General features: G+C 40.8%; 1 protein-coding gene across 13 annotated transcripts in view; it reads left to right on the forward strand.

Annotated features, from left to right (window-relative positions):
• WDPCP (WD repeat containing planar cell polarity effector) overlaps positions 1-26751 on the forward strand; it is a 361777-nt gene that overhangs the window by 121256 nt on the left and 213770 nt on the right. For all 13 annotated transcript variants that reach the window (XR_008891607.1, XR_008891606.1, XM_056567997.1 and 10 more), the window contains 2 exons: positions 5842-5956; positions 11860-11993. Coding sequence is in view for 11 of the 13 variants with exons in the window: in XM_056567997.1 (XP_056423972.1) it covers positions 5842-5956; positions 11860-11993 (249 nt within the window). In the remaining 2 variants the exon portion in view is untranslated. The remainder of the gene's footprint in view (positions 1-5841; positions 5957-11859; positions 11994-26751) is intronic.

The following is a 26751-nucleotide window of genomic DNA, read 5'->3' on the forward strand; positions in this document are numbered from 1 at the left end:
ACCCCCAATTACTATGCTAGTAATTGCTATTTACCCAATTGCTATTTAAAAAAAACTTCAATTTAAGCAATTGCCCAGCATGTATAGATGTAGACTAGGTCAAGGTGAGGTGGCGGATAGGTAGATAGTGGATACCACTGGTACTCATGTGTGCCTCAAGGGATATACAAGCCTAAACTCGTGACCTGTGTCCCTTTTTTGAGGAAACACTGGGTTAGCTATTGTCTAATATGCAATCAACACCTATGCCCCATTACCCTACAAAAAGGAGGGGCATGCCTGGGCACATGATAGGAGATTTGACAAGCAGCCTTTACAGTCTGCTGTGCGGGATCCCTGACATGCATGTTTCTTTAAGCAACCTGGCTCCTGATGAATGTAATTAAGTACAGGAAACACATTGAGCATTATAATGAGCTACAAGAAGCTTTGAAATTTTAAGTTATATGAGTGCTGTAATAGCAATATTGCTAAATCCTGTAGTTATCGGCGTATAACACGCACCCTCATTTTCACAGGAAAATTTGAGGAAAAAAAACAGAAATGTAAAATAAATTACTTGGAAGCTCTGAACTATATGCCTCATCATCCCCCAAGTTTGATTCCTCATGCTCCTCAGTTTGCCCCCCCCCCCCCCCGCCTTCCTCGTGCCATATCATTCCTCCCCTTTTATCAGCCCCTGTGCCACATTTACCCCCCCCCCCGATCCCCTGTGTGCCTCCTTTCCCCTGTGATTTCCCTTGCTCATTATTCTCCCCCTGCTCATCATTCCCCCCTCATCATTACCCCCCTCTGACTCACCATTACCCCCCCTCTGACTCATCATTACTCCCCTCTGACTCATCATTACCCACCCTCTGACTCATCATGAGTCCCCTCTGACTCATCATTACCCCCCTCTGACTCATCATTACCCCCCTCTGACTCATCATCCCGCCTGCTCATAATCCCCGCTACTCATCATTATCCACCTCTGCCTCATCATCCTCCCCCCTGCTCATCTCTCCGCCCCTACTCATTATTTCCCCCCTTGCTCATAATCCTCCCTTGCTCATTGTCACCCTCCCCCCCCCACTGCTTTTTCTATTTTTCATATTTCCAAAGGCCCCTTTCACACTACAGGTATCATCCTGTAAAAACCTCCGTTATTACTACCAGCAAAAAGTCCTAAAAACAGCCGGCAAAAAATCCCATTCATGTCAATGGGATTTTTTGACCATCCTTTTGCATCAGGTATGTCTGTTTTTACTAATGTGAGTTATTTTTGCCGTTGCTGAAGGAAGAAAAAAGGTGTTCTGCAGCGGCGCTGCCTTTCAGAGATCGATTTTAGTTCCAGTGCAGTTTAGTAAAAGTATTCACATTTATTTGTGCATCCATATAGGAACAGACAAGCAAGACACGTTTCGGGGTTATGTTACCCCTTTCTCAATTGCAGGTTGAAAGATTGTCGGCATAAAAGACGGTGCATGCACAAATTTTTGGTTCGGCAAAAATAATGGTGAAAAAACGTCTGTTAAAATTTACATTGAAGTCTATGGAAAACGGATGTTAAAAAAAAGGGTTAAAAACCTGATTAAAAAAGCCAGATGTAACTAGTAATAACGGATGATAACAGATGATGGTCGTCAGTTAGTATCCATTATTACCAGTTATTGCATGCTGTATTTTTCATCCGTTATTGTAAAATAACGGCAGTAAAAAAGCAGGATGATACCTGTAGTGTGAAAGGGGCCTTACCTGGCCGCGCTCCGGCAGGCTCAGGTAATGCAGCAGGTCTTGTGGGCTGTGTGGATAGGATGACGAGTGACGTCCACTACCGACTCCTCTGCACGGCGTCAGGGATGTCAGCCACTTTAAAGCAGTGACCAGAAGATTTATCGGGGTATAACATGCAGGCAGGCTTTTTGCCCTAACTTTAGGTTTTAAAAGTGCGTGTTATACACTGATGTTTGCTAGATTATGGTGCAGTTCATACTGTAGGCTCTAGTGCTACTAGCAAAAAGATGGACTTGGTATACACCAGTGATATCAGTAACACTATATTTGTGCTGCACAAATAAAAAAAATCCTGAAGTGCTTCTTTAAAGAGGTACTCCAGTAAAAACTTTTTTTTTTTTTTTAAATCAACTGGTACCAGAAAGTTAAACAGATTTGGACATTACTTCTATTAAAAAAATCTTAATCCTTCTAGTACTTATTAGCTGCTGAATACTACAGAGGAAATTCTTATCTTTTTGGAACACAGTGCTCTCTGCTGAATCATGTCAGCAGAGAGCACTGTGTTCCAAAAAGAAAATAATTTCCTCTGTAGTATTCATCGGCTAATAAGTACTGGAAGGATTAAGATTTTTTTAATAGAAGTAATTTACAAATCTGTTTAACTTTCTGGCACCAGTTGATTAAAAAAAATAAATAAAATAAAAAAGTTTTCCACCGGAGTACCCCTTTAAGCAAATGCTCTTTTCCTTGCATTTAAGCCATGTTTTGATACTACACGTAAGAATTATTTAATTGTTTCTATGCTTTTTTTTTTTTTAAACAGTTAGGTCATGGAAAATTTTTTCCACGTTTCCATTCACTGACATTGCATTTTTGGCTGCCCTATAAATGCCCTGTGTGAACTTGCCTCAGGATTCACATTTTATGTGGGGTTAAGCAGAGGTGCTCTGCAGTTGTCTAGACTCGAGCTGCAGCAGGTACTTACATGTGCTCTGCAGTATTATAGGCAATTAATTTCCCGGCCTTTTCATTAAGCAGTAAACATATGGAATGCCCTGCGTCATTTACCAGTCTGCCACATTGTGTTCTACCAGGTTAGCACCTTTTATATTTAGTACTTTTATCTTTTCTATCGGATTAACACTTATTACTAAAGTGTCATATTCTTCTCACAGTTTATTTCTCACTTCTCGTTCCCGAGAGATTTGTATTAAAACATGTGAGCAAGTGGGTTACTATGGTAAGGTTGGTCATTTACTAATGTGTTGTCTTTCACGCCTCCAGGCTTAGATGTGCCCTAAAGCAATAAAGTCATAATTGGCCCCCTTAAATCGTCACTGTCCTTTCCAACAAGTTTCTCCATTTGATAGTCTACAGATGTGGGCAACATTTTTGGTACCCTTTCGCTAAAGACAGAAGAACCCACAATGCTCCCTGAAATAACTTGAAACGGACAAATGTAATAATGAATCACAATGTACTAAAAAAAATAGCAGACATTGCTTTTGAATTGTAGTGACTGCCTCCAAAGGTTGTGCAACACATTTTTAAGTTCAAGGTACCATCATTTTTGTCCAGGATAATTTCATCATTTAGTTTTTCAAAATTATTCTTTTGAACCAAAATTCAAAGGTAATGTCTGGTTTTCATCCATTGATTTTCAGTAATTTTAGTTTTTCATTATTTCTTCTGTCCGTATCAAGTTTTCTGTCTCTAACGGGACAGTACCAACATTGTGTCTACTTCTGTATGTTATCTGTAACATATTTGTGGATCACTTTATTTACTAATAATAACTCCTTTAAAAGCTGATACAATTGTGTATGTGCAGTAGAGAGCCTGGAGCCTCTGGATTGATCATACTGACCCCAAAAGGTTTACCCTATCTGTGACAACCCAAACAGGTCTGGGCAGCTGTTCCTTGTGTAAATACTTGTGATTCTTCTGTATGCACAGAGCTGCCTCCTGAATGTAATCTCCCTCTCCCACCTTCCCTTAGCAGCAGCAGCAGTTCTTTGCTTAGACCAGGGCTATACTTGCTGTGATGCTGTAAATCAGTGCACTTTCTCGAGCATGTTATGGCGTAGCAGAGAGGAATAGGTGCTGTCCTGTGAAGCATCTTGTCACCACTCTAAAAGGTGCTACAGTGGCAGAAGCTGATGTGATGAGAAGTGTACCAAGTTTTGTTCATGTCATTATATTAATGGCTAAATGCGCCTTAGTCAGGGAGTGGTTCAAACTAACAATAACATCCATAAAAGATGTGGTTGGGGGGATTCAAAATTTTCCTGGAGGATGATAGACTCAACACGGAGAGATGCAGGGAGCGTAAAGCACAGAATTTTTTTGCTAAATGGAAAACAAGCTTAATTGCTCATTATTCTCACTCACAAACTGAGGACATCGTTTGTCCGTTTCGACATACAGATTGGTATAAGCAGGGCATATTAGGGGTTTTTTGCTTTTCAGAAGCAACAGGGACAAGACCGAGTGTCTTGATCGCCCTTGATCATTTCTATCCTCTTCTTTAGGAGCCACTATAACATGGGTTCACACTATATTTTCACCATGGGACCCGGCCCATATCTCATTCATTTGAATAAGCCGACCGGAGTCAGATAGTGACTCGGGTAGGCTCATTTTTGCCCTGTATCCGGTTTTGCGACTGGACCTAAAACCGTGGTATCCGGTGACCGTATCGTCAAAACGTAGTGTGAACCCAGCCTAATGATGGTTCTTTGGAGCCTTGTTGGCTCATATGTTTGCTCTTCATTTACCGCTCATTATATCTTATCGTGGGTGATGCGTTGCCTTATTAGTTCTGTTAGTAAAATCACATACTTTAGCTTTGTGGATATTGCATTGTATATTGAAATGAAAAAGAAAATCAATAAAACTAATAGAGTTGATGTGCATTATCCTGCGTTTCTTGTTATCCTTGGCCACGTTGGCCCTTCCAAAAGGGCCTTTAACCCTTCAGGATCCTGGCATCCTTTGCTGAGACGTAAAGAAAAAACTTTCTATGCTAAGCCTTGACTACATGAGCACAAGGGTCTGGCTCTAACAGTCTGTCCTATTTCTAAGCGAGTCCCATGCCTTCCTTTCCTTTTCACGTCAAAGCGTTGGCAATCTTGTCTCCGCAAGGAGCAATGGTCATGTGATCAGTGACAAACTGAATGGGACACATGCAGCACCTAGCAAAGCCGCTACAAGAAGTATGGTGGACGTATAAACATTGTCAGTAGGAGTGCCAAAAGCCAGACCTCACTGATCTAATATTGATAGCTTATACCAGTGGTCTCCAAACTGTGGCCCTCCAGCTGTTGCAAAACTACAACTCCCAGCACGCCCAGACAGCCAAAGGCTGTCCAGGCGTGCTGGAAGTTGTAGTTTTGCAACAGCCAGAGGCACTCTGGTTGGGTAACACTGGCTTACCCCATGAATATTCCATGCATTTTTCAAACTCAAATGTCCCCAATGACAGAACACACTTATTTAAAGGGGTTATCCAGGGAAAAAAATTTTTTTTTATGTATCAACTGGCTCCAGAAAGTTAAACAGATTTGTAAATTACTTCTATTAAAAAATCTTCACACTTTCAGTACTTATGAGCTTCTGAAGTTGAGTTGTTCTTTTCTGTCTAAGTGCTCTCTGATGACAGGTGTCTCGGGAACCGCCCAGTTTAGAAGCAAATCCCCATAGCAAACCTATTCTTCTCTGTGCAGATCCCCAGACAGAGATGTCAGCAGAGAGCACTGTTGCCAGACAGAAAACAACAACTCAACTTCAGCAGCTGATAATGATTGAAAGGATTAAGATTTTTTAATAGAAGTAATTTACAAATTTGTTTAACTTTCTGGAGCCAGTTGATATAAAAAAATTTTTTTTCCTGGAATACCCCTTTAAGGCAGTAGAACATTACATTCATGACCCTGTGCGATAGGATTACCATTTTTTGGAGGTTGCCCGGTAAACTCTGCTCAGGTATCGATATTTTGTACAGTACCGATTGTTTTCTGGAACTGACATCCTCCTAAGTTGTATTAATTCATGTAAATGTTGATGTACATTGAAAAAGAAGAGTTCTTAGCATCTAAATGTTCTTGTTTATTTCCCTTTCAGCTCCTCTTCGGTTCAGGTGTACTTGTGTCCCTAAGCCTTTCAGGGCCCCAGCTGGACAAGGTGGTGATTGACAGGACCCTGGTGGGGAAGCTCATCTCCAACCCCATCAGTGATGGTAATTACACCCGCGTGCAAATCAATTGCTTACATTAACAGATGCACAGCACAGATAGTGTGTCAACAGGTAGGCTGATGACTGTCACCGGGGACTTACACACACAACAGGTAATTGCTTGTAATGCTGCGGCTGCAACGCGCGCTACCACGGACAGATTTCCAAGATTCATTCATAGGAGAATTACAGGAGAACAAACTTCATTTACCCCCTTACATGATTGTGAACGCAATGAAGAGGTGCTGTGTATGCGTTACCTTCCAGAACAAATATATCGATGTCTGTTTGGCATACATTAAAAAGCTGTAAAACTGTTGTTGTTTTTTTAATACTCTCCATGCACTATTTCCAATTTCTCATTAAAAAGTTTCCTAATTTCTGTTTGGTGCAAGGCTGACATGGAGACCTTAAAGGGGTACTCCCGTGGAAAACTTTTTTTTTTTTTTAAATCAACTGGTGCCAGAAAGTTAAACAGATTTGTTAATCACTTCTATTAAAAAAAGTCTTAATCCTTCCAGTACTTTTTAGGGGCTGTATACTAAAGGGAAATCCAAAAAAGAAATGCATTTCCTGTGATGTCATGACCACAGTGCTCTCTGCTGACCTCTGCTGTCCATTTTAGGAACTGTCCAGAGCAGCATATGTTTGCTATGGGGATTTTCTCTATGGGATACATGGAGGGGGGCGTGTCGGCCGCCGCATCATGCGGGGACGGAACGCTCCCTTCCTACAGACTGCCGCAGCCCTGTACAGGAGATCGCAGGGGGACCTCCCGTGATCTATAACTTATCCCCTATCCTTCAAATAAGGGATAAGTTATATTCCACTACAGTATTCCTTTAAGTCACCAGTCACATTAATGTCCACACAGTTGTATGTCAGCATATCACAGGTGGCTATTTTGCACCTGTATGATAGCCAAACATCTTGTTGTGACTGCAATTTTAGTGATAGAGCACTTTCATACTCTGCATTTGGATCATTAAAGCGTACCTGTTATTTAACATATAAAAATGATGCTTCTGTATGCTACTTGCTAGGTCATGCAGATTGTTTATTTTTTTTATATGTAGCTTCTGTATTTAGCTTACAAATCCCTCTCTTCTGCTGCTCACTCATTCTGACATCCACTGCTCAGGAAGGGGCTTGTATGAGGCAAGAACTGAGCCCTCCCTTACCCACAATGCATTCACTTTTTCCCTGAGTCTGCTGTGCTGTGCTGGGTCTCTTCATCCAATCACTGCAGGCTGCTCTGTAACCCCCTCCTCTCTGTTTTCATGCTGCAGTCTGATAGATAAGACAGGAGTGAGCACATAGAAGTGCTAGTCCTGCCCTCACTTCTTGGATTTTGTTCCAGCCTTTGCTTCAGCTGGGACAAAGATGATGCCGCAGCCGGACAGGATTATGTCCTGGATGGTATGGCGACCCCTAGTGGTCTTTTTTTTATAAGCTATGTTTTCTATATATAGGAAAGAACTTTTTTTATTAAGTATATTAGAAAGGTTAATGTTTTGCCAAGATGTACAAGTATCCTTCATATAAGATAAAGGTAGGGATAAGGCTATCCTTCATATAAGGTAGGGACAAGGACGATTCATAAGTATTCAGAATACTGGTAGACAAGATGGGCCAAATGGCTCTTATCTGCCGACACATTCTATGTTTCTATATTACCTCATATAAAGAGGTCAGGCTTGGATGCTCATGTGAAACTGGCCTAAGGTTCTAGGGTTGGTTTCACATGGCAGTATTTGGTACAGTATTTTGCATTCGTATGTGTAAACCAAAATCAGAAATGAAACCTACGGAAAATTTGGTAGACAAATCAGCATGAAATGAGCCAAAAAAAAAGAGCCAGACAGAAACAAGATAGGGTAATAGGTGTGTAATGTTATATAACACTACTGTAACATCCCTATAAAAGTGATGCCCAAAAGTAATCATGCGACTCCTAACTTAGCACAAAACCAGAAAAAAAAGAAAACAATGGTGTCGTTGTAGAAGCCTAAAACAGTTTATTGGTATACATTAAAAACCAAACACACATGTATGAGGAGGAAACAGTACACCAAAAAATGCGGCATCACCGAGGATGATAATCATGGGGCAAGACACATGCTGCTATGACATTAGTAATGGATGTGCATAAACTCCGGCAAAAAAGTATATCTAGATACAAATAAGTATACATGCATAAAATGCATATCAGAATCGTCGAAGTTCAGCGTGCCGAAACGCGCGTTGGAGTGGCGTCATCCCGGCCCCTGCATTCCAGTAGTGACCACTCGGTCCTTTGTGAGTATTGTCTTTTTTGTACTGTTATTTATTACACCATGTATTTTTTTTTTAGCTATTACGGTATATGTGACTGCTAGCACATGGCACTTTAATTCTGATATGCTTTATATGCATGTATACTTATTTGTATCTAGATATACTTTTTTGCCGGTGTTTATGCACATCCATTACTAATGTCATAGCAGCATGTGTCTTGCCCCATGATTAACATCCTCGGTGATGCCGCATTTTTTGATACTGTACTGTTTCCTCCTCATACATGTGTGTTTGGTTTTTAATGTATACCGATAAAATGTTTGTTTTATGCTTCTACAACGACCCCATTGTTTTCTTTCTTTTTTTCTGGTTTTAAATCCGCATGAAATCATACAGATTGTCTTTTGTATGAAATTCAGAAAAAAAAAATCAATGGTTTTTCCTGTGGATTTCCTACATTGCTTATTCATTTCATTGTGTGTTTTTCTTTTCCTTTTAAAATTTGCAACATATCCATACACAATCCGCAACAGAATTAATATGGTGCAGATTTTAAAATCTGACCCACCTGTCAAATTCCAAAAAGAAAACTTACACAGCCCGTGGGTAATATATTGTATAATCTCACCTATTTTCTCTGTACTGTATTCCACTGGGGATTTGACCTTTGCAAATTCACAGGTACAATCTGCAGCAATGCCATCCAGTGTGACCTTGTCTTTATGGTATGATCACATAGACATAAAATTCCTGCAGAAATCAAGCTACACATTTAATATATACTGTATGTAATTGAATCTTTAGTTTCAGAAAGTTTTTCAACAAATTGTATTTGAATATACCCTTTTGACTATATTTTTGAGACAAAAAATGTAAGAAACAAAGTCTTAACTTAATAAAAAAGGGTAAAAAAAATTAATAAAAGATGCTCAAAAATGGCAGAAATAAAAATGTAAAAAGTGGTGACTCATTTTGCCAGGCGTGCAATAGTCATGGATTCAATGTCAAAATCAGTGCAGATTATTATTTATTTTTTTTTGTCTGGTGTGTGAACATAGCCTTACTGCAAGATGATATGACGAAAGGTTTGTTTGTAGTCTGTTACCATGAAGACACATAGGTCTAAATCAGTGTTTCCCAACCTTTTCCGGCTTGGGGAACCCCTCGGGAAAAAAACATTTCCGCGCGGTGTACCCCTACCAAATTTGACGAGCAAAAAAAAAAATGCATTTTGTACTTTTACTAACATTTTGTCTATGTTTTGTATTAGTATCCTCCTCTGCACCGTTTTCAGCGGTTTCAGTGTAGTTTAATTGGTGGCCAATTCTCCACCCACTACCTGTCCGGTATTTAACTGACACCTGTGCAGATGGATGGCATCACTGACGAAGGGCGCATGCGCCTGAAACGCGTCTGATCTGCTGGTTGCTTTTACTGCTTTTACTGTGAGTTCTAATAAAGTCTGGATTTCTACTGACCCACGCTGGATCATTTCTTCTTCTTATTTGATGTAGAAGACTGTACATGGGTGACAGGGGGCGTAGGTGGTGACAGAGGGGTGTACATGGGTGTAAAAGAGTATACATGGGTGACAGGGGGCGTAGGGGGTGACAGAGGGGTGTACATGGGTAACAGGGGTGTTGGGGGTGTAGAGGAGTGTACATGGGTGACAGATGGGTGTAGAAGAGTGTACATGGGTGACAGGGGGGTGTAGGGGGTGAAAGAGGGTGGACAGGAATGACAAAGTGGTAACAGAGGGGTGGACAGGAGTAACAAGGTGGTAACAGAGGGGTGACAGGGGTGACAAAGGGACAGAGGGGTGAATATTGGTGGTTGGACATTGGTGATGGGGGGTAGACTGGGGGGTGGTCAGAGGGGTGGTGAACATGGGTGACAAGGGCGGACAAGGTGGACATGGATGACAGGAAAGTGGACAAGAGTGAAAGGGGGTAACAGAGGGGTGACAAAGGGGGGGGGGTAGACAGGGGTGGCAGAGGGAAGAGGGTGCAGTACCTTAATTAAGCTGAGCTGTTTTTCAATGTCCTTCTGCTGGGGCCCGGGAAGATGGTCCTGGGTCTGGGAGGAGGTTTCTGGGTCCGGAGGATGGTTCTGGGGCCAGGGGGATGGTCCGGTGCACCAACCCCATTGCATTAATCCCCTTCCTGGCCTGCGCGCCTTTGACTCACTCATGGTGCCCCAGGGGGAGGGGGATGCTGTGTGCGCAGTGCGCACGTACACGCAATGCGCATGCAGGCTTCCCTTCCCCCCCTGCTCCACCGTTATTCACAGGCGTGCAGGCTGGGGCCGGGGAACCCCGGTTGGGAATCACTGGAGTTTAAATAGAAGCTGTAGAATTAAGATGAATATAGCATTTTCTGTTTAGACTCCAAAGTTGCTTTACTTTTTTTATGTTAAATACATTGAAACAATGTAGGTGGCCTTGTTGACTACAGTATATCATTCACCCAATGAAATTTTATGAAATTAAAGGGGTTATCCAGGAAAAAAAACTTTTTTATATATATATCAACTGGCTCCAGAAAGTTAAACAGATTTGTAAATGACTTCTATTAAAAAATCTTAATCCTTTCAGTACTTATGAGCTTCTGAAGTTGAGTTGTTGTTTTCTGTACAAGTGCTCTCTGATGACACGTGTCTCGGGAACAGCCCAATTTAGAAGCAAATCCCCATAGCAAACCTCTTCTAAACTGGGCGGTTCCCAAGACACGTGTCATCAGAGAGCACTTAGGCAGAAAAGAACAACTCAACTTCAGAAGCTCATAAGTACAGAAAGGATTAAGATTGTTTAATAAAAGTAATTTACAAATCTGTTAAACTTTCTGGAGCCAGTTGATTTATAAAAAAAAGTTTTTTCCTGGATAACCCCTTTAAGTTGCCATTTTTTGTTTGTGTGTAATATGCAGTATATAGCGCTATGTTTTCTTACTTTTTCGCTAAGGGTCTATTCACACGGCGGAATTAGCGACAGTCTAATTCTGCCTCAAATGAAAGCCCAATACACTTCTATGGGATTTCTTACTCCCGTTGACACTTGGGAATTTCCGCGTAAATTCCAAAGTGTCAGTGGGAATGCGGAATCCCATAGAAGTGTATTTTGCTTTAATTTGAGGCGGAATTCCACCATGTAAATAGACCCTAACTCTTAGCCAGTGTCTGGTTCTCATGTCCAGTGACAGTATGTATTCCTTTAGTCTCCAGTGAGGTGTGTGCCTGGAGTTGTTGAAAAACCTACGTAAGTTAATGTTGGTTTATTTTTGCATCTTTTTGACATGTAGAAATGTCAGCTGAAGTGCTTGTCTGGAAATAGCTTAAGACAAAAGAAGGAGGGAGGCAGCAAGAAAGCCGAAGGACAGAAAGAACGCCTGATATGATAGATAGCTTTGCATAATGTAATTTAGTGCTTCCTCTGAATCCTCTGTGAGCTTTATTTCTCATTTCCAAGGGGTACTAGCAAGATGACATATTGATGTGCTTTAGGAGATTACCGAAATAATATTTTAAAGCATTGGCTTGTAGAGTTGACTTTGTGCTGAGCTGAACTCATTTGTTCTGGTACCAGAAACCGGCGATACAATAGTAACTCGTTCTTTATCCTCTTTGTGTTTCAGCTGTGTTTACCGACACTTTCATCATCTTGTCATTTCTCAAGGAAAACAAACTTTGTTTTATTCAGTTTACAAAAAAGACTGGTTCTCCCGATATAAACAAACACATGGAAAAACTCTCCTCTCTGGATATGAAGGTACGATGTATCCTATAGTGTATTAGTGTCTTTATTGCGAATACAAGGCCATGCTTAAAATGGCCCAGCGAGCCACGTCGATGTAGAGGTACCCATTAAAGGGGTACTCCTCCCCTAAACATCTTATCCCCTATCCAAAGTATAGGGAATAAGATGTATGATCGCGGGGGTCCCGCTGCTGGCGACCACCACGATCTCGGCTGCGGTACCCCAGACGGAGTGAACTTCGCTCAGTGCTGGATGACTGGCAATGTGGGGCGGAGGCTTGTGATGTCACGGCCACACCCCGCTCGTGACGTCCGTCACGCCCCCTCCCATAGACTTGCGTTGAGGGGGCATGGCCGTGATGTCACAAGCCTCTGGCGCTGCACCCGACGCTCTAAACGAACACTAGGTGCAGCAGGGAGATCAGACATCTTATCCCCTATCCTTTGGATAGGGGATAAGATGTATAGGGGCAGAGTACCCCTTTAACCCCTTCGCGAAGCAGCAGTTTTTTGAAGTTACATTTTCCATCTCTGCCTTCCAAGTATTTCTATCTGGACATTTATGGTATAGCTTCAGAAAATGCGAGTCCCACCTCTGGTTCTCAAGATCTAAGCCCTCATCTGGCCTTCTTGCAGCCATAGTGTAAAACAACCACCTTGTGGCTGCAACCAGGCCGGAGGCTGCCCTCAATTAGGAGTTAAGTGCGGGTCCCAGAGGTGGGATCTGCATCTTTTGGACGTTTCATGGCATTTTCTGTAGATATGGCATAAAGACCAGGCTTTTTTCATCGATATAGTGCCAATCATTGCTCCTGAAGCCGCCCTCCAGCACCTTAAACCAGCCACCATCTCCTGCTGCCTGCAAGGTTTGTATTAGAAAACAGTGTTTATATGGTGCTACAGAGGAAATACTTGGATACATGGGGCATTTCTGGCCTAGGGCGGGCATTGCATCTGGCTTCAAGGGGGCATTAGTACTTGGGAAGGGGGCAATATTACTGGATACTGGAGGTATTATTACTGGGAAAGGGGTAATTAATACTTTTAAAACATTTTCCTCCAAAGTACCCCTTTAATAATAGTTTTAGTTTTGCTGACATCCAACTGTGACCATAGCTTGTTTTTACCTGCCCATATGCTTTATTTTCCAAGTATCCGAGTGGTAATTTTCTTAAAGTATTTGTGACATCTTGTTAAAACAGCACCAAGACATTAGCTCTGAACTATAGTTATGAGAAAAACAAAAAAATCTGCTTTAATACTTTATTATTTATAGCACATAAACATGTACATTCTACAATGTACAGCGCACAAGGTGCATTAAAGCTAAGTTTCCACTTGTTTTTTGTATGTTTTTTTGCAAAACTGAAAATGAAAAAAGCTGCGGCCAGATGTCAGCTGCAAGTCAATAGGAAAATGCAAAATGCCTTTTCCACTTGGCGTTTTTCAGTTTGACATTTTTTTTTATCCTTTTGCCGTATTCCTGTTCCCTGGCAGTTTTTCAAAATCGCAGCATGTTGAGACTGGCGTTTTTTCACCGAAATCGTCGCGTTTTTCGCCCATAGAAGTCTATGGAAGTTAAAAAACTGACAAGAAAACGCCATGTGGGTTTTAACTTTTTATAAATTTTGCAGGCGGTTTTCATTCTTTTTTTGGATTTTAGCAATCCAAAAAAGGGATGGAGATACATTCTTTTATAAAATTTCGTAGGGTACCATAAAAAAAAAAAAAAAAAAAGATACAGTAGGGATGGAAAAAAATTGTATTTAACAAAATTTATATTTTAGATTAAAAAAATGTATTCATTTTTAAACAAGAACCAATGTATGTGGGTGGAGAGGGACCTAACAATGTAGCCGGAAATATAAAAAATTTAGAAAGCGGCCATTTAATTGAAAAAATAATATATTTTTATAATTAATTTTGTTAAACTTTTTATTATAGAAACATATAATGTGTCGGCAGATAAGAACCATTTGGCCCATCTAGTCTGCCCAATAATCTGAATCCTATCGATAGTCCCTGGCCCTATCTTATATGAAGGATAGTCTTATGCTTATCCCATGCATGCAATGTAGTTTAATTATGTGTTTAATAAAGTGTGTGTTTTTTACTTTCACTTTTTTTTCTTTATTTTTAACATTTCTTTAGGTAGCACTACTACTTCCAGCATGGAACAGTCTGTAGTACCTGTACCATGGAGTTGTAGTACCTGTACTAATAGACAGATCGCCCCTAGTGTCACTTCTTACACCCATTGTGATCCTCCTATAAATATATATAGTGGGTGGCATGGCCGCTTCTCAGCTCCCCTGCCCTGTACTCTGTGATGTGAAGTTCTCTTCACATCACAGATTAATATTTCCCACTGAGAGCTGTGATTGGCTGGATGGTTCCAGCCAATCACAACTCTCAGCAGCATATACGAATCTGTGATGTGAAGAGAACTTCACATCACAGACTACAGTGCCGGGGACCAGAGAAGTGCGGCCGGCCGCTTCTGTAGCTTATACAGCAGCAAGTGTCAGGAGTGACACCCACTGTGATCGGTCCTTAACATAAGAGCTGTAGTACCTGCATTAATGGACAGATCGCAACAGGTGTCACTTCTGAAACCCGCTGCGATCCTCCTGAGATGCAGAGCAGCTTTCTCCTGCCCTCCACATCTCTGCACTGTACTCCGGGCCGGCCAGTGATGTGAATAGAAATTCACATCACTGATTCATATTTCCCGCTGAGATGCAATCACCACTCTGGGTGGCAAATATGAATCAGTGATATGAATTTCTATTCACATCACTGGCCGGCCCGAAGTACAGTGCAGAGATGTGAGCGCTGCAGGGAGCGGCTCCGCATCTTTGCAAAAGGATGTTCGCAACGGGTGTCAGGAGTGAAGGCTGTCTGGGCATGCTGGGAGTTGTAGTTTTTCAACAGCTGAAGGCACACTAGTTGGGAAACACTGGTCTAGTAATAACCAAACAGTAATACTGCATTTCCAGACCACTTGTTAGACTATGACATAGTAAAATCTTTGCATGATACATAAACAATACAATAGATCACTAACGAAATGTTTGTATATTGCTTGTTATTTTCGAAGGATGTCCAAGCATGCTGGGAATTGTAGTTTTGCAACAGCTGGAGGCACACTAGTTGGAAAACACTGGTCTAGTAGTAACCAACCAGCAATACTACACCTTCATACCAAGTTTTACTCTTTTAGGAGGACATTTATCATTAAGTGTCTATTGTAGGCACAGCCCTACCCCATTTACACTGTCTAATTTGCACGTCCTTTGATAAATTTTGCGCAAATATAGAAACGCCTCCCCCCCAAACCCCCCCCCCCCCCCCCCGATACACTGCTCAAATAGCTAGACGTACCGGAGCAGCAGTGTGTGCCGAACAAAACTCTGCACAATAGTAAATCATAAATCTTTATAAAGTACACAGAATGTCTGGGTTTAAAAGATATGTAATTTTTCTAAACAATCTGTCCCCTTACCTCTATATCAGTGTTTACCAACGAGAATGCATCCAAAACTTGGCATGCTGGGATTTGCAGCTTTGCAACAGCTGGAGGCACCCTGGTTGGTAAACACTGTGTACATGTACATGTAGCAGAAATTAGTGTGCGGCATGTGTATGGAGCAGAGCTGAATGTGTGATTATGTGTATGCATATATGCACACACACTCAGCTCTGGTGAATACACACAATCACACACTCAGCTCTGCTGCATACACACGATCACACACTCAGCTCTGCTGCATACACATGATCACACACTCAGCTCTGCTGCATACACATGATCACACACTCAACTCTGCTGCATATCACAATCACATACTCAGCTTTGCTACATACACATGATCACTCACTCCGCTATGCTGCATACACACATGATCACACACTCAGCTCTGCTGCATACACATGATCACACATATACATAGACCGAACAGCTGTATCTCCTTCTCCCTCCCTGCACATACAGTGGTATTCTTAGCTGTATGGTCACCATGGTTACACTACACAGGTGCAATCTCCTGCACTCATTAAGAACAGTGGGAGTTTGAATTTTACACAGTTCTCCAGATCTTCAGTCTGTACAGATCGGAGTCTAATCTAAATATGTACAGTATTATATATTGCTGGACTTATTCTTATAACATTTTAAGTGTCCCCCTTGATGGTGTATATTTGCGCAATAAAATCAGGACTTGCACAAAATTTTTGCATGTAAAGAGAAAAGACGCAGTTGATAAATCGATGTCCACCACATAATCAGCTCTACTGTACACTGTGATTTTAGAATTCCACTTGTAAAGTTCTATCAAAAAACGCAAAAAAAAGGAATTGTGCATAAAAGATTGCACAATATAGACAGTGAAAACTGTATATATAATGATAAATTTCCCCCTTCTATCCACACGTACAGTATTCTGCGCAGATTTGATACGCAGGATTTCAAGCTGTGTTCAGTCAATCAGTTTACATTGAAATCTGCAGCAGAAAATCCTGCACATCAAATTTGCGCAATAGACAGTACTTGTGAACAGACCATTAGGGTGCGTGTGTATTTTTGCTGCAGATTTGCTGCTGCAGATTTTGCTGCCCATTGAAATCACCCTTACATTAAAAACTTTGCCCGATACATAAACATTACAATAGGTGGCTCAGGAAATATTTGTATATTGCATATTATTCTCGCTAATATACATGCATTATACTTATGTCTCTCCTTTCTGAACCACAAGCCAAACAAAATGGCCAAGTGATCGGCAGAAATTTCGACACAAATAAAGTGCCATCTCTCCCGTGCCAGTTTTTATAGGTAATGTGTTTCCTAGTATCAGGGGCTTTGCATCTGCAGAGCCGTTTTGGAGCAAGTGTTTAATTTAGGTCTCAGTATATTACATTTGATTTTTGCCTGGAAGGAAAAACCCATCTGCAAGGAAGAGATGAGAGCATCTCATACATTATTTTTTTTTATTTATTTCTGGCTGTTTCAGTTCAAGACCCCTATTCCGTATTGACTTGTACGTTCAGCATAGCTGTCCACCGCAAAGTTAGCTCTAATGTAAAAAATGCACAGAACCACCTGAACGCCAGCCACAGCGCTGCAAGATAAACTCCTGTTTCCAGTCCAGAGAACCGAGGCTTGACATTGACATGCTCTTTCAAGTTAAAGTGTCTGGCAAATTATCATTTTATCTTTTCCGTCACCCACAGGTTCACAGCACTTGGTTTAACGTTCATTCTCTCGGGAGCATGGCGAATGTTAAGCGAAAAAAGTCACTAGGACCATTTTATTACATCTAAGCTTAACTTTTTAAAGGAGGAAAAAAAGCTATAGTTTATGTGTTCGAATCCGTTAAATAGAAGTAAATTAGAAAAAAAAACTGCAAAAAATAAAATAAAAATGACTACCCATAGCCAGCAGCTAGATAAATGGTTTTATTATATTTCACTTTTAATTTAAACACTTTGAAGAGCAATTTATTTAAACTGTCCTAGACTTCGAACAGACACTACTTTTGTTGTGTTATATTTTTGTTAGTTTTTTGCCTGAAAAAAGGACCACAAAAAAACAAGAATGCCATTTTATTTATTTTTGGATGATGCAGTCTTTGAGGCTTTTTTTTTATTTTTAAATATGAGTAGTATGTATTAATATAGCTACTTTCACACTGCTGCTGGGCTCCGCCACAAAAGGCCATTTAGGCTCTTGTGGTTGTTATTCTGGTTGTTATTCTGCAGGAAGATAGTGTGAGAAAAAGACGTTGCAAGCACTAATTTTTCTCCCGCTATCTTCCAACGGAGCTGCTACTGACAGGGCAGTAGCGGTAGTGTGAAAGGAGCCTATGAGCGTTTTTTTTCCCCACGTTTTTTAAGTTTTTTTTATTATTAAACCTTATGGGAAGCTTTCATCATTTATTGAGGATTTCTATTGAAGATTTGGGGGGGAATTGTGGCATTTTTGTATGTTGATGTGCCAATTACAATACTGGTCTCTAATGGGGCAGATGTACTTTGGGCCCCCTTAGGCACCAGGGCCCCGATGTGACTGCTACCTCGGCAGCCCCTATAGCTATGTGGCCAACCAGGGCCCCTGCTTGGCCACATAGGGAGAGATTAATCAAAATCTGTCCAGAGGAAAAGTTGCTGAGTTGCCCATAGCAACCAATCAGATTGCTTTTTTCAGAGGCCATTTAAAAATGAAATAAGTGATCTGATTGGTTGCTATGGGCAATACAGAGAGGTTTTTATAAATCTCCCCCATAGTCCTTAAAGTTACTATGTTTGATTCCTTTTTTTTTTTTTTTTTTTTTTATTCCGTGTGATAATGATACTAACCTAGGAGGATACAAAAATCCTAAATACAAGCAAACATGGGCACGGACACAAGACCCACTCAACTCCTAGATAGATGAATCAGCCCCAGGCTCAGAATAGGATTCTATCCTAGGAGTTGCAGGATGAAACAAACAGAACTGACAAAACAGAACTGACAAAACACAAAGTGTGAATACAGACTAAGGCAACACAAAACAAATGCAGAACAAATACAAAAATACTAAAACCTGACAAAGTACTAAAACAAAGCAGGTTAAAATCTATACATCAAACAGGACAGATAACCATGGTTAAAACTCAGGATATGTGCACAGACAGACAGAGTGAACCTCACTGCCAACATAGTCAGAGTACAGATCTAATCACCAGCACAGAGCAGTACCTGAAGAGGCCTTATATATCCTCCCAGTGCTGAAGTCAGGAAGGTTAACTCTTCCCATCCCAGGTAGAATGAACACAGAAATGTCTGACCAGGACCCAAAGCAGAAAATGCAGATAAACGGACATTACAGCAATACTGTGATCTGTGTTAGACTGTTTATCGTTTAGGCTCCTTTTTAGGGTAGGGTAGGGTCACACATGGCGCATACGCAGCATATTTTACTCTGTGAGAAATTCCACAAGCGCATTTTGTTATGAGCAGACACACAGGGCTTCCCTGCCGCAGCCCTGTGTTCGCAGTAAGGTTCGGAGGCGGGCTGAGCATGCCCACATGACTGTGACCTGCAGGTCCACCTCTAAACCTTACTGCACACAGGGCTGTGGTGGGGAAAGCCCTGTGTGTTTGCTCATGGCAAAGTGCACAGTGTACTTCCCGCTGCACATCAAATTTCTTGCAGCTTGAAATATGGTGAGTATGTGCTATTTGTGATTCTACCTGAAAAAGGAGCCTAAACTACAAACAGTGTATTGCATCAGCAAATAATAAGCAGACTGCTGCTCGATACTAGTGTCAATGTAGTAGATCAGTGCCTGAAGGAAACTTTACATGGCTCACTTATTGTTTATGCAGAGCTACACGCATGATCTCTGTTCATACAGCCCTTCAAATACCCCATTGTCAGCCACACATTTCCTGTATTCTCATTCTCTCTTTCTCATATAGTCCTATATATACTGTACTCGGAGAACTAATTCAGTAAAATACCAGAATTATGAGAATCAATCTCTGGCCTTTGCAAATAGATTAGCGTCACTGATCCAGGGATAGAATATACATCTAATAGACATTTACGGCAGTTGTGGATATACTGTAAAGGACCAACAATGGAATGGACCTTTATCTTTTGGCCTTTAGTTTATTTTGAGGTTTCTAGGCACTTATTTCCAAACAGTATGATTAATAAAATCAATGCATTATCTACATTTGTAACATATATGGGTTTTTCTTGGTAGGTCTTGGCCTTGTCTTGGTAGGTTTGCAATTGTGCCATATTCTTTTCCAATAATAGATTTTATGGTGCTCCGTGAGATGTTCAAAGCTTAGTACACCCTGTTAAAAATTATTTTGCAAATTATATTATGTAAATGTAAATAACAGTCAGCATAATTCTTATGTTATCAACTATTAAGAGTCCAATTAAAATTTTATTGTACAAACCTCCTAATGATAACAGTATTTTTTTTTTTAACATAAAAAACTTACAATGCACTGTTCCAAATTATTACATTCAGTAAGTTTCAAAACACTTTATAGGTTGTAAAGAACTGAAATTTGTGTTTGCAGCATAATTTCAATCAAACTTTTAACAACATTTTAACTTTTTAAACATTTTAACAGGTCATGTTACATTTTAACATAGGACCCCTTATTTGATAGCAGCTTCACAAGTCTTTCATCCATTGAACCTGTGAGTTTTTGGACAGTTTCTGCTTGAATTTGTTTTCAAGATGTTAGAATAGCCTCCCAGAGCTGCTGTTTGGATGTAAACTGGCTCACACCCTGATAGGTCTTTTGCTTGAGGAAGCTCCAAAGGTTATTAATAGGATTGAGGTCAGGGAAGGATGGAGGCCACACCATGACTTTCTCTCCTTTTATCCGCATAGCAGCCATTGATGCAGAGGTATTCTTTACAGCATGATTTTATTACGGAAAGCATAGTTCTTCCTTCTGTACCAGGGAAGAAAGTGGTCAGTAAGAAACTCCACATACTTTGCAAAGGTCATCTTTACACCTTCGGGGACCCTAAAGGGGCCGACCAGCATCCCATGATTCCAGCCCAAAACATGACTCCACCACCGCCTTGTTGACGTCACAGCCTTGTTAGAACAGGGTCGCCGACCAACCACCATCCACTACTCCATCCATCTGGACCATCCAGGGTTGCACGGCACTTATCAGTGAACAGGACTGTTTGAAAATTAGTTTTCATGTATTTTTCTGCCCATTGCAGCTGTTTCTGCTTGTGAGCATTGATTAGTCTTGGCCGAATAGAAGGTTTATGCACAGTTGCAAGACTCTGGAGGACTCTACACCTTGATCTTCGTGGGACTCCAGAGGCACCAGCAGCTTCAAATATCTGTTGGCTGCTATCTAATGGTATTTTGGCAGCTGCTCTCTTGATCTGATGCATGGATCTGGCAGAAATCTTCCTCAATTTGCCTCTATCTGCACGAACCCGTATGTGCTCTGAATCAACCACAAATCTCTTAATAGTGCAATGATCATGCTTAAGTTTTCGTGAAATATCTATTTTTTTCATACCTCATCCAAGGCATTGAACTATTTCACTCTTTTCGGCAGCAGAGAGATCCTTTTTCTTCACCATATTGCTTGAAAATGGTGCTCTGCTTAATAATGTGGAACACTCACCTTTAGTAGTTTTTCCTTAAATTGGGCTCAGCTGGTAATCTAATTATCACAGGTGTCCGAGATTGTTTTCAGTGATCAAAAGAGCCCTGAGACACAATGCCATCCATGAGTTAAACTGAAAAACTAAATATTTAATCTTTGTGACACTTAAATATAATTTGCAACAATAATTTGAAACAGGGTGTATATTGTTTTGTAACCTAACCCTTGTTTGTACTTCTCCACAACTTTATGCCTGACCTGTTTGGTTAGCTCCTTGATCTTCATGCTGCTGTTCAGTAAGGTTCTCTAACAAACTCTAAGGCCTTCACAGAACAGGCGTATTTGTAATGAGATTAAATTGCAGACAGGTGGACATAAAATCTGAGAGAAATAAATATAAATCTGTGGTTATAACATAACAAAATGTGGAAAAGTCTAAGGGAGTAAATACTTATGCTTTGCACTGTAAATGGATATTAAAAACATATTACAGTAAATAATTGTCCATAGTGCAAACAATATAGATTTAGTATTCAGTGTCCTCTCTTGATGTGGCAATAGATTATTAAAAATGGGAAGTTCCTTACTTATCTATTTTTAATCATTAGAAATTAGAATGGTTTTGTTTTAGTGAATCACTATTAAGTAATGTGAAAAGATAATCTGATAATAATGGAACGTATACAGAAAACATAATCTGATATCACATGAATTATACAGTCACATTATGCTGTACTCAAGAAGTGATCGCTGTCATCTACATTACTAATATATTGGTTTTTTGACACTACAGTAATTCTAATGTGGATCTATAGTACCTAAATTGTTGAATATTATAGATGGTCTTATATATGGAGGTGTTCACTGGTGCCAGTCTTATATATGGGTGTTTGCTAAAAAATTGAGACAAAGCAGATACCTGGCACAGCTCTCTTATTTAAAGGGGTACTCCAGTGAAAAACAATTTTTTTCATATAAACTTGCTCCAGAAAGCTAAACAGATCTATAAATTACATCTATTAAAAAATCTTAATCCTTACAGTACTTATCAGCTGCTGTAAACTACAGAGGAAGTTGAGTTGTTCTTTTCTGTCTGACCACAGTGCTCTCTACTGACACCTCTGTCAGTGTCAGGAACTGTCCAGAGTAGGAGCAAATCCTCATAGCAAACCTATCCTGCTCTTGACAGTTCCTGACATGGACAGATGTGTCAGCAGAGAGCACTGTGGTCAGACTGGAAAGAACCACTCAACTTCCACTGTAGTATGCAGCAGCTGATAAGTACTGGAAGGATTTTTTTTTTTATAGAAGTAATTTACAAATCTGTTTAACTTTCTGGCACCAGTTGATTTAAAAAAATTGTTTTCCACCAGAGTACCCCTTTAAGTCACTTGTATTACAATGTCCATTCAACAGATCCGGTGTTTCTAAAAGCCATTCTAGGCGGTGCTCACCATAACAAACATAACAAGAAGTCCATCCAATAGATCCAAAATGTATAGGATAAACCGTGGGACTCACAAAATTGATGGCTTCATTTTCTTTTATTCTTAATCCATTAATCAGACATGAATAGCTGGGAGAGCAACAGACAGTGCAAGGAGCGTGAAGCTTGCAACAAATCATTTGTGCCCCGATGACCCCTCAACAGTGGACATACTGTAGAATTTTAAAGGGCTGGGCTCCGTATGTAACTTACCTGGCAAGGTATCTGTGATGTGGAACAGTCTGGCTGAAATAGGGGCAGCTTTGTTATTTTGTTGGTCCTGGCAGGGCCTCCATCAAGGCAGTAGTGCCATCAGTAGCCTGTGCCAAATGAAATATACAAAGGGTGGAATTTCTGTGCACTAAAAACACAGAATTTTGCAGAAATTTAAAGCCCCATTGACTTCAATGGGATTCCACCATGGAATTACACAAAATAAAGATAGTCATCTTTATATTGGCTTCTTTTGGACCATTGGGGCACATTATTGTCTCAGAGACTGGACGCACGGATTCAGTAACTTGATTACAGTTTGACCCTGGAAGGACGTAAAAGGAACCTGTTTCCATTTTCATTACTGCCCCAACCACTGGCAGCAGGAAACAGACACAGGCACAGGAATACAAGGCACTGCGATTAACCCTGAAATGCTGAGGCTTTTCAGAGATATTATAGTTTAAAAAAAGCCGCCAGTACAGTGTTGCACTTTGCCCTGCTGGCCTTCAGTGACGCATTCCTCTATATACATTTCTAGGGAAGAGACAGAGGGTCAAGAAGCAGCAGCTCTGCCATCTTTTTAAAACTAGTGTCTCAGCATCCTGCTGCCTGTATCTGTTTGATGCTTTATGTGGTTTGGGCAGCATGAAACAGGTTACATTACAATTTTTATAGATGAGGTTGTTGTAAAAACTAAAAGAATAAATCATACCCACCTACCCCTGGACCCCGCAGCTCCCGGTCTGATGTTATATGTCCCAAGACGTCTCTGTAGCAGTAAGTAGTGTTGACAGGCGGGGGAATGGATGAAGTCAGCCGGGAGCTGCAGGACATCTGGATAGGTGAGTATGACTTTATTTTTACAATAACCCCAGTCCAAAGTCAGAGCAGAAACCAGCAAGTACATTATTCATGGCATAGAAAAAATGATGATATTTTGGCATTCACCATTAGTTGTATAAAAATAGTCCTTTAGTCATATAAATCCATAATATCAAACAGGATAGAATGTTGACAGAGACTGAAGCAACATATATTTCGTGCTACACCGTGCTTTGTCTGGCTACCACTAGACTAAGCGCTGTGTAGGGCAAAACATGTCACTTCAGTCTTTGTCTCCACATTCTATCCTGTCTGATTTTATGGATTGATACAAATCAAATCAATTTCTATGTGCTTAATTTAATTTTTTATGGTGAAGCACCACCTACAGTCACTTGGATTGTTTCTATTGCTCCATAGGTTCATTATGACCGAGCTGCTGTAGTGCCAGCCAATTTTTTATATATGGACATTAATCATGGCAGTGGTGGTGCTGACTTTCCATGAATAAAACAATGGTAATTCTTGTGATGGAGAAGAAGGATTGGAAGCGCACTCACCAGTACTTGGAAAGTTTTAAAACCTCATTTGGTTTGAGAAAGCACCTTGAACGGGTGCAAAACAGTGATCACGTGAACAGCCCTCCTCCGTGTGTCTAACCGACCTATACTTCCAGGAAAAAACTTTAACTTTATAGATATATATATATCAGCTGGCTCCAGAAAGTTAAACAGATTTGTAATTTACTTCTATTAAAAAAATCTTAATCCTTCCAATAATTATCAGCTGCCGAAGTTGAGTTGTTCTTTTCTTTCTGACAACAGTGCTCTCTGCTGACATCTCTGCTTGTCTCGGGAACTGCACAGAGTAGAAGAGGTTTGCTATGGGGATTTGCTTCTACTCTGGACAGTTCCTGAGACAGGTGTCATCAGAGAGCACTTAGACAGAAAAGAACAACTCAACTTCAGCAGCTCATAAGTACTGAAAGGATTAAGATTTTTTAATAGAAGTCATTTACAAATCTGTTTAACTTTCTGGAGCCAGTTGATATATATAAAAAAAAGTTTTTTCCTGGATAACCCCTTTAAATCGTCCAATGAGTTTGCTTCCAATCCTTCTTATCACACAAAAATGAAGTTCTCTGACAACTCCTATAAAGGGGTATTTTAGGATTTTTTTTTTATTATTATTTGACTATGCTACAGGGGCTGTAAAGTTAGTATAGTTCATAATATAGTGTCTGTACCTGTGTGTGAAGGTTTTCTCACAATTCTTCTGTGATTATCACCCCAATATTTATTTTTAACAGCATACAAAGTTACTCATGTCTCGGGATTTCCCAGGTTGCAGTCCGTCGAGACCTGACATCACTAGTCAGGTGATCAGAGGGAGCCAGTCCTGCTTCAACTTTGGAACAGCTGCAGTCCCCCTGGTTAGAAAACACTGTGTTTCAATGGGTGGGGTGGCTGATGTGTGGGAGGAAGGAAAGTGACCTCAAACTTTCAAGCATGGAACTGTGGGATGTGTAGTTTAGAGAACTAACTCCAGCAGTAAATACCCAGTTCTTGCAGGTAAGTACTAAAATCACCTTAATTTGCTTGCTTCCATTATGTCCTAATATCCCAGTACTCTATCCTAGTCATCCCATATATCAGGGTTTCACTATATCTCTGTGACAAATGGCCTTTCTTACATCCGTCATGAGTGTTTAGAGACATTTCCAGGTTGTCTTATGAGGCTTTGGGCTTTACAAACCCTTCTTAGTTACGGACATTACCCAAGGGAGAATATATGTTGATTGAAAAAAAAAAAAAAGACAGATGTCCATCCATGGGTGTGGCCTGGTCAGATTTAAAGTAAAGCAGCTTTGTTTTTAAAACAAGTGTGTGACAATGCAAGCCCTAGGAGTTCAGAGCAGGGAACACACTGAGGCGGTGACATAATGATCTCTACAGATGGTGCTCCATAGGCTTCTCCGCAGGACACACTGTTTGGAAATAAACATCTAAATTAAATCACAAGAGCCTTGACAATGATAAGCCTGGCCTCAGCTATCTATCATTTATTAATAATAAAGTCTGGCTGCAAGTGGGTTAATGAGAAAGCTAGTGGACGGTGTATAATACAGACATATGTAAGAGTATCCCAACAATGTCCGATAAACTGAGGCTGCCCATGTTTCATTTCAACACGTAGGGATAAACCATCAAAAAACAATAATTGTATCTGTGATCACATGTTCACCTACACTGGACAGTTGTATGAACTGTAATGATGATTACTATGTGTCTTTTGAGTTAAATGGGCACTGTCACCAACTTTTTTTTTTTTATATGTTGTAGTACTTATGTACTACAACATATCTCTAATATAGTTTCATTATTTTTTTTTTTTTATTAACATGGTGTAATTTACATTTGAAAACCGGCCACTAGGGGTCTACCTCCTTGTGACCAGCTGCAGCCTGGCGTGACGTCACGCCTGAAAAAGGACTGATTTTGGCCTGGCAATCAGTCCTTTTTCATTTAGGCTGCTCTCGCTCCATGCCTGTCAATCAGACAGGCGGCCACTGGCTGGGAGGCCACTTCTCCCGCACGTGTCGTCGCCGCCGCTGCCCCTGCACGCCCGCTGCCGGACTCTGCAGTATCTGTAAGTAAGAGGGAACGGGGTATGCGGGCGGGGGGTTTGTGATGGAGGGAACGGGATATGCGGGCGGGCGGGGGGAGGGGGGTTGTGATGGAGGGAATGGAGTATGGGGGGGGCTTTGACGGAGGGAACGGGCTAGCGCTGTAGCGCCACATGGCACTAACTTATAGTTTGTCTACACAAGGTGCCTCCAGCTGTTTCACTACTACAAGTCCCAGCATACCCTGACAGCCTATAGATGTCAGGGGGCAAGCTGGGAGTTGTAGTGGTGAAACAGCTGGAGGCAACCTGTGTAGATAAACTCAGGGCGGAAGTGTTGTCCCCAGCAAGCATCAGTGACATGGTGCCTGCTGGGGAAGTCTGCCTGGTAGTGAGCACACTACCAGGCAGACAAAAAGTTATTTTTAATATAGTAAAAAGAAAAATTTAAAGCAGGGAGGGGGTTAGGGA

This window comes from Hyla sarda, chromosome 3, assembly GCF_029499605.1.
Source record: "Hyla sarda isolate aHylSar1 chromosome 3, aHylSar1.hap1, whole genome shotgun sequence".
NCBI classification, from domain to species: domain Eukaryota; kingdom Metazoa; phylum Chordata; class Amphibia; order Anura; family Hylidae; genus Hyla; species Hyla sarda.